The following is a 9,587-nucleotide window of genomic DNA, read 5'->3' as shown; positions in this document are numbered from 1 at the left end:
TCTCTCAATAATTATTTATGCTCACAGCTGGAAAGCGTTTTTGTCTTTTTCATTTATATACTATTTTGTGATCTCTAATGTCCATAGCTTTTTCATTTCGATTTTTACAAAGATTTTATACTTCAGGACCTAGACTGAAGTTGGCATTCAAAATAGTTGCTGTAGCAGCTCGCAAGATCAAAAATTGTTGTTGTTAATTTACGTCGCGCTAGAGCTGCACAATGGGCAATTGGCGACGGTCTGGGAAACATCCCGGAGGATGATCAGAAGACATGCCATCACAATTTTGATCCTCTGCGGAGGGGATGGCACCCCCGCTTCGGTAACTCGACGACTTGCGCGCGAAGTCGAGCACTTTATGGTAGCACAGTTTAACGAGGACCAATACCGCACACCCTCGGTCCCTACGCAGACTAATCCAAGTGGTCACCCTCCCGCAGACTGACCGTAGCCAGTGATGCTTGACTTCGGTGATCTGCTGGGAACCGTGTCGTAACGATCAGTCCACTGCGGGACAAGATCAAAAATAGTAGTCTAAATAGCATCCTCAGAAATATATGGTAGTACCTTAAGAGGTCTCTATCCTCGCCATCTTGGATTCCAGGTTGAATTTTTAATTTGTGTTTTTGTGATATTTTTTTGTGCTTAACTTTTGATGATTGATAGATTTAGATGATATAGTATTATTAGACAGCACAATACCTTTCAAAAAAGGTAGAAAATGAAGATGTCACTTTCATAAAGTAAATATCCAAATAGAGTATCGATCATCAGTTTATTTGTGGAAATAAAAAAAAGATTAAAAGCAATTCAGAATTTTCGCTCCCTGTCTCCACCCCTTCAACAGCTGAATTTGGTCAAGAGAGGACGAAAAGTGAATAATAGTTATTTTTATAAAGGACGAATAATTTATTTTAAGCTGCTTGATAATAAAAAAAAATCTAAAGAAAAAAAGAGATAATATTTACATAGTGTTCCGTAAAGACTTAATGATTTATTATTATTTTTTAAAATCCTTATTGGTGATTAAAAACAAAATGGTATACACAGTAGGGTCGAAAATATTGTACTATCAAAATCTGACGAATCACAGAACAGGAAGCGAATGTATTGAACAATAATACTAGTATTAAGTAAGGAGATGAAAGACGATTATTAAAAAAAAACTTTAGGACTTCTTAAACCTGTTTTGATGTTTATAACATTTTGCATCTAATGTAATCTGTCAGATTTCGATTGCTTTTCTGTTTATTAGTCCTTAAACATTAACTTGTGACCCCACATGTCAATACTCTTTTCACTTTTAAAAAATGCATATTATTTGCAATATTTTTGGAACATCCTATATTCTAGAAGACAAAGTTAGCAACACATCACGTCTTTGGCAGCCGCATTTTTTTTTAAATAGTCATTTTTTTTATAAAATTAGTCACCATTTTTCTAAAAGCAGAAGCTTTCAAACTGTTTATTTACATATTTTCGTTTTGGAAAAGTAATAGTTATAATCACTTTTCCTTGCTTTTAGAAGTTATCAGCTGTATTTTTGTCATCAGTGGAGACCGTCATATAGGCGTCAAGGGGAAAATGTAAATGATTCGTCGCGTCAGCAATTTCTTATTTCAAATGTTAATAATTCTAGGGCTTTGGAAAATACATTTCCGAATATTAATGCTCAAACTTTATCACTACCAAGCAAAAATACTCCTTATTCAAATAAAAGTGGTATTTTGCCAACATGTGAGGTATTTATTAGGAGTTCCGAAGCTTGTACTCTTATTAAGCTAGGTGTATTTTAGACAGTGGTTCAACTTCTAACGTTTTAACCGAAGCGCTTGCTAATGCATTAGAGGTCCCATTGCGAAAAATATATAACCCCAATGCAGGGTTAGGTAATAATAAAACTGTTGTAAAAGGGAAATTACAGGTTGATATTACTAACAGGGATGGGACTTATTTTAAAACATTAGATTTCTTAATTGTGAAAAAGATAACATATTTTATTCTAATGGCACCATTTAAAGTAATTTGAGTTTCCTAAAAACATACATTTAGCAGAACCTAATATTTTCGCAAATTTAGCTAACATAGACAGGCTCATAGGAGCGGAAGCATTTTTTGAAATTATGAGAACAGGCGATATTAACATACCAGGTACTAAAATAGTTTTAAGAAAATCTGTTTTTGGGTTTATCTTTACGGAAGCAATAGGTACAAATAGTCAGGATAAAGCTAAAGACTTCTGTGTGTTAATCAGCCAATCTACTAACACTTTAGAGCAAACCTTGAGAAAGTTTTGAGAAGTTGAGGAGTGCTTAAGCTCAAAGAAGCATTACATGAGCCTTGAAGATATTTTATGCGAGCAGCATTATCAAAATATTCACAAGAGACATGACACTGGATTAAATGCCAATCAAAGATCTCCATAAGCTGGTAGAATCCAAACATTTAGCAGAGCAAAAACTTAATCAGCTTTGGAGACGACTTTCTCAGAATGACACTATGAGGAGTCATTATATTAAGTTCATGCAAGAATACCTAGACATGGGTCACATGGAGTCCGTAGAAACAGAGGATGATCAAGATCCAGTGGATAAAAGCAATTATCCTCACTGCTATCTGCACCATCATGGAGTCTACCACCCTGAAAAGACTATAACTCCTCTCAGAGTAGTCTTCAACGCCTCAGCACCTACTTCAACTGGCATAAGCTTAAATGATCTACAAATGAAAGGGCAGGTAAAAGAAGACATTTTGGTGCGCTTCCGTAAACATCACATTGTCTTTACGACAGATATTCAAAAAATGCTCCGTCAAATATTAGTTGAACCTTCCCAAAGAAACCTTCACATCCTTTGGAAAACAAGCGAGTACCAACCGTGCAAAACATACTGATTGAAAACCGTAACATACGGCACAACTCTAGCTCCTTTTTTGGCCACTCGAACAGTCCTCCGGGCAGCCAGAGATGAGTCTGAAAGATTTCCACTTGCAGCCGAGGCTCTCCAGAGGGACATTTACATGGATGATATCGTCAGTGGAGTGGCTAACGTACTTACAGCTGTGCGTCTTAAATCTGAGTTGCCTGGTCTTCTAAGATCTTGTGGCATGTAGTTACATAAGTGGAGATCCAATGCAGTAGAATTAGACGAGTCAACTGATGTCGTAGAGCACAGATTTACCAAAATGGACGAACTGATGAATTCCGGTTTCAACTCACTTCGTTAAAAAGGCAAAAAACATATACAAAGAGAGATGTGCTTAGCGTCATAGCATGTATCTTTGATCTGCTTGGACTTGTGGGCCCAATTATCACAAAAGTAAAAATCTTCCTTCAGAGACTCTGGACATTCAAGTTAACGCGGGACGATGTGCTTCCTCCAGTTTTAGCCAAAGAATGGGAATTGTTTGTCCACAATCTTCCAGCCATACACAAGTTACATGTGAAACGCAAAGTGACAGACAATGCATCAGGAATGGAACTACAAGTGTTTGCCAACGCCAGTGTCCTTGCTTACGGAGCAGTAATTTACTCACAAACTCGAAATGTAGACGGCCAGCTTACATCAGAATGTTCTAAGTCAAGAGTTGCTCCTATAAAACAACTCACTATTCCACGTCTTGAACTGTTATCTTCTATATTGGCATGCAGGCTACTGGACAAAGTACGGAACTCTCTCAATGTCCCCAACGAACAGGGTTATATATATTCAGGCTCAAAAATAGTTCTCGCATGCATAAAAACTGACTGTTTAAAGTTAAAACAATATGTCGCCAATCGAGTGAAAGAAATCCAACAACTATCACAGAATTCTGTTTGGAACTATGTTCCGTCGATAACCAATCCAGCGGATATATTGTCTAGTGGTTGTGAAACAAAGGAACTTTTACATCACTCATTATGGTGGCAGGGTTCCAACGCCATAAATCAAAGGAAGAACTCAAGAGTCTGAAAGTGAACTATTTTCCGAAAGGGACTCAAAGATGTATCAATCTGAACTCAAGCCATCATAAGACATTAATCTATTAATTTCTCATTTCAATTTTTCAAACCAAATATTTTCTATAACAAATTTTTATTCAAAATTGACTAATGTAATGTCTTATGCATATAGGTTTATTTACACCAGCGATCGAAATGGCTCTTTGAAAAGGATAACATTTCTATTGGCACTGTAGTTATAGTAAAACACGATAATTTGCCCATTAATCAATGGCTCATGGGAGTTGTTTCCAGGAAAAGACAAATGTGTTAGAGTTTGCAGTAAGAAAACCAAACATGTTTGCAGTGCGAAAACCAAATGTGGTATTTTCAAACATCCTATCACTAAGCTAGCCATTTTACCAGTGCCAGTTGAAGTTTGATTAAGTCATTTCATTTTGTGTCAATTTTATATGTATATATATATTTCTTTTCTATTTTATAAAAAAAGTTATGTCATTTCCGAATTGTTTATTTTTGCAGATTACTTATATTTGATATTATTTCATTGCTGATATGTTTGAAATACAGTATTGTATTTTAACGCGGGGAGTATATTGTATCTTTACTCCAGCGCCATCTACAGTAAGAGTCAGAGTCGCAATAAACAAGCTGTTAAAAGGTTGTGGTGGTGCTCTCTCTCGTCGTATTCCTATGCTAGTATTTACCAGATTTAGAAAAATTACTATTTTTAGGTCTTACTAGCGCTATTACAATCCACGCTAATTAGAAGGGAAGATTCATGGATAAATTACCCCCTTTTTGTTAACCCGCACCAACAATCCTCATCTGTTGAGTTCCACAAAAAATCATCTCCACCCCAAGCCCATCAAAAGAATTCGAAATTCCATACCTTTTAAAAAATTTTACAATAAATGTACATACATACCGACATACCAGAAATTTGATATCTGAAAATCAAAAATAAGAAGTTGATTTATACAACAGGATGTACACCATGATACTCAGTAAGTTTAAAACAAAGAACTCAGGGAAAGATACAGAAAGTTGTTTTAAACCATAATTTATGGGCAATTCCATATGTGACGGAATGACATTTTGACTTGCATGATGACAATTAATTGAAGTTTCTATGCATCTAATTTCAAATAAACATGATTTTTTCTCATGCATATCATTATTATTGGTATAATGTGATTCATAAACTAAAAAAAAAAAGAATTTTGTGTTTTTTTTATTTTTAATTTTATGAACTTTTTACTTGTGTGACGGAATGACATTTTGGCAACCAAGCTTTCGGCATGCCGCTTAGAACTGGTAGTTTCTGTGAATTTTGCAACTATTATTTTCCTGAACTATTTTTTACTTTTAGTATAATGTGTAAGCAATGTAAATTGTGAATTTGGAAAATGAACCTCAGGTTGGCTAGCAGTTATTAACATCTATTTGCTGTGACGGAATGACAAAAAGTTTAGTGGAAGAAAGTCTTCATTTAAAAAATGTTTTATTAATATTTAAATGATAAACAGAATGTAACAGATAAACAGAATTAATATTTACGTAAGAATCAGTTAAAATTTCAACAATTTGAAAATTAGGTTGTCTCAGAAGAGGTTTTATATCTAATTTGCCAATGTCACATCTTATCTTCGTTCTCAGGAAATTTATGCATAAATCAATTTTTGTCCCATGTTCTTTAAATACTTTAACATCTAAATCGTCTTTGTTTATCAAAGTAATTTGCGCTGCATATAAATGTGCCTTCTTTTTTTTCGCAGTATGGGACAGTGGTTAAAGAGCCGACCGCATACTCCTCAATTATATTTTCCATTTCCTCTTCAAAGCAGTGACTTTTCAAATCATACACTTGGTTTTGGTTAAAATTAGAAAGCATTCCAATTTTGATGATTCGCTTTTAAACTACATGAGCATCTAGTGCAGGTCTCTTGTTCCTGGCAATGCTAATGTAGCAAGTGTCTAGCTGAAGTCATTCTTTGTTGCCCTCTCTTAAATAGAATAGCTGAACAAAAACAAAACTTCAACGATTTGTTGCTTCGACTTTATGAAATCATAAAATTCTTTTACATATTATGTGCCGTTTTACAGCAGCCAACATCTTATTTGGCCTTTTAGAACAACATCACAATTACATGGTATTTATAGGTGCATGTGCTGTGAGGTATTAATGAAATACACTTAACAAAAATGAGAATAAGAACAAAAATGAGATAAGACACACTTTACATCAATATATGCTTCTTTATGAAAAGCCTCTTTTAAGGCCATAAGTATATATTGCATCTGCACTCTTCGTTACTCTGTCAGAGTTTGTATTATGACTGAATCCTTCATACTTGGGGGCTTGTAACTAACATCATCTTGACAGTAAAATTTTTTTTAACCAAATTAAACAGTTCATCAACATTACTTTTCTCACTTAGTTTCCTTTGAGTTCGATGTTAAATACTTCTCACATTAAGACTGAATTAATTTTTTTACCTCTATTGGTGATTTTGGAAGTGAGTGTACAATTTTTTTTATGGCTTTACCAAGACTCTGCAGGAATTTGTATAGGGAATTTAAATTATTTGTATGTGAAGAGATTGGTAGAATTTGATTTTTTCTTTGTTTACACAATCTCTGCACAACAGCGCTTGCACTTCTGAGTTTTTTAAGTCCAACTTTTGTCGCGGAAGCTTTCTTCTCTGCCTTTCTTTCTCTGTTTTTTTTTCTTCATTATATCATGGGGATCTTGGTCTTTTTGAACATTTTATCTGTCTTTCAACAGCTGTTTTAGCCATTAGGTTAATTGGAAAAAAATAATTCCCTAGTTTTTGACTAAGCTTCTCAAGGACTCGTTTTGTCATTCCATCGCCGAAGATGTGTCATTCCGTCACGCTAATTATTGGAAGTTAATAATCAAATGCATAGAATTTTACAATTTCTCATTGATTCTTATGCCACATCTGCTTTATATTCCAAAATATACACATTTTCATTCAAAAACACAGTTGCTATTTAAAAAAATATACTAAAACATGTGACGGAATGACATAAAAAAAAGTTACTTTTATTTAATATATTAAACTTAAAATGACTTAAAGGCTATGTTTTAAATGTTTAAATTTTGTACTATACGCATATTTTTATCAAAATATTGCAAAAGAAAGATACATTTCTTTTATTTTATAAGTATTTTTCAAGAAAACAATTTGAGCACAAATGTGAAGAATTCACTTGTCAGCCATGTGATTACTTTAGAATGCTGCCAGATTCAAAAAACTTAAAATTATCAAAAATTAAACAGTAATATGTAGACTTTGGCTATTTTTGAACATATTTTTAAAATTAAAATATGCAATTCATAAAAAAAATTTCACTTAAAAGTAGACACTTTCGTGGAATTGCCCTTATATATATCTTTAACTCTCCCAGCGTTAATCACATCTTTTCCCCAGTTTTCCGATGCAAGCTTTTTTGCAGCAAAAAAACAGTTTCACCTTATTATTGAATGAAAAATAGTATGTAGGAAAAATTCTTATTGAAATTTTAAAATGTAGCTTTTGAATTGCCAACTAATTTATTTAAATTAATTAAATAATGGCTTGTGAGAAATTTTTGATACAAAAATAAATGCGGTTCTTATACAATTGCAGCACATTAATTCCAAAACCACTGACATATCACTTATTAAATATGCTTTTCCTAAATATTTACACTTGTAAGAAGCCCAACATATTAAATTCTCCTCCACTCCTTTTTTAGATGTTAAATTTTACAATTTGCATTTTGGCTCCATTTCAGGTTTGATAAATTACACATAAAAAAAAAGAGTTCATCCAAATATTTGAAATTAATTTTGATGAAAGTAAAAGTAGTATTAAGTAACATTTCAAAGAAAAAAAAATCAAAGATAAATTTTGTTCAAACACTCATTCTTCGAAAACAAATTTTAGTCAATTTATAAAAAAAAATTAACTCATCATGACTCATATACTAATTTTTAAATCAATCTTGATATGTTAAGAAATTATAGTTTTATAATTCAATAAAGTACATTGCTAAAAAAAAATTTACATTTAAGCTGTCAGGAACTAAGATAATGCTTTTTTCAGGCATATAAGATGTAAATACTTTAAAAATTCACAAACATTGACACATTTTTTCGTTTCTTAAATCACTCATAATCAATAGGTTGACACTTGTGTTTATTTATGGTTGACTTTCTAGCAAAGCTTTTATGACACTTATTCAGTTTTCCCCCCATAACACCAATGTCTTTTACGAATAGATGCTTGATTAAAACTTCTACCACATTTATCACATGCAAATGGTTTTTCTCCAGTATGAACTAAATAATGGCGTCTAAGAGTTGCAGCTAAGCTGAATGATTTTTCACAAACATCACATTTGTGAGGTTTTTCATTCATGTGAACCATTTTCTTGTGAACACGTAAGTTACCCATAGATGTAAATTGCTTATTACAAATTTCACAGGTAAATTTTGTTTTAAATACATGAGTTTTTAAGTGCTTTTCTAAATTTGACTTCAGTCGAGAGCTTTTCCCACAGATGTGACATTTAAATTCTTCAATACTGTTATGGAGTTTCATATGCACATTCAAAGTACCCTTACTAACAAAGCTTTTAAAGCATATTTCACAAGAAACTGCATCCTTGGTTTGATTATGGCTTTTAATATGATGGTTTAAACTATCTTTAATAGAGAAGGTTTTGTTACACAAATTGCAAGCATGTTTCATGACGCAGTGATCAGACATATGAATTTCGAGAGATTCTTTGTCTGTGAAACGTTCATCACATAACTTACATTTTATAGAATGAACACGCTTGCTACGCAAATGAATTTTTAAAGACATGTTGTTATAAAACCTTTTGTTACATATGTGGCATTTATAATTTCTCTCTTGAGTGTGAAATTTTTTATGGACACTAATTTCACGCTTTGTTTTGAAAAACTTTCCGCAGATATCGCATTCAATTGATCTGATTTCTGAATGAGTGAATTTGTGAAAATTCAGCACTTCTTTTTCTCGAAACCCTTTTCCACATACATCACATTTAAATGGCTTTTCCCCTGTATGGATTCTTTCGTGAATTTTTAAACGCCATTTTATCGTGAATGTTTTTTCACATACACTGCAAGAAAGTAGCTTTTTAGGCATGGTCATTTGAAATTCATCAAGCTCTATTAATACAGCAATATACTTATGGCTTTTTTATTAAATTTGCGCCATCACATGCAAAAAAAGTTAGTTTTTGTATAAATGATCATGATTCCGCATGTCCAAAATTGGTCTTTCCCTATAGTGAGTATTTGTCTACTTATTTCTGCACACGTTAAACTCTGGAGTCAAGACTCATTAGAAATTGTAAGTATAACGTTTGTAACTGTCAACTGTGACGTCGCATCTACGTTCTATGAGTTTTTCTCTTTTTAACTCATTTTTTATTTAAAAAAAGATAATAATTATTAATATTTGAGGCGCTAATTACTGTAAATATTTTGTTTGTTTTCATTCCCTTAGTTTTAAAAATGGCTAAGAAGAAGGCAGCAGGTACACCTTGTATTTGTTCAGTCTGTGGTAAAAAATGTAACAATAAATATAACTTGAATCTTCATGAA

The 9,587-nt window shown here is 32.8% G+C and overlaps 1 protein-coding gene across 1 annotated transcript; it reads right to left on the bottom strand.

Annotated features, from left to right (window-relative positions):
• Positions 1-4,987: 4,987 nt before the first annotated feature.
• On the bottom strand, positions 4,988-9,132 carry LOC147815871 (uncharacterized). Its single transcript, XM_087157590.1, has one exon. The coding sequence runs from the start codon at positions 9,130-9,132 to the stop codon at positions 8,188-8,190; it is 945 nt and encodes a 314-aa protein (XP_087013716.1). The 3' UTR covers positions 4,988-8,187.
• Between the last annotated feature and the right edge of the window lie 455 nt (positions 9,133-9,587).

Source organism: Parasteatoda tepidariorum, chromosome 2 (assembly GCF_982258835.1).
Source record: "Parasteatoda tepidariorum strain Cologne lab strain chromosome 2, Ptep-v5.0, whole genome shotgun sequence".
NCBI classification, from domain to species: domain Eukaryota; kingdom Metazoa; phylum Arthropoda; class Arachnida; order Araneae; family Theridiidae; genus Parasteatoda; species Parasteatoda tepidariorum.
The sequence above is the reverse complement of the archived record's forward strand: the minus strand, read 5'-3'. Positions and strand labels throughout refer to the sequence as shown.

Excerpts from the sequence above, each read along its gene's own strand:
- LOC147815871 (XM_087157590.1), bottom strand. The coding sequence starts at position 9,132 with ATGACCATGCCTAAAAAGCTACTTTCTTGCAGTGTATGTGAAAAAACA.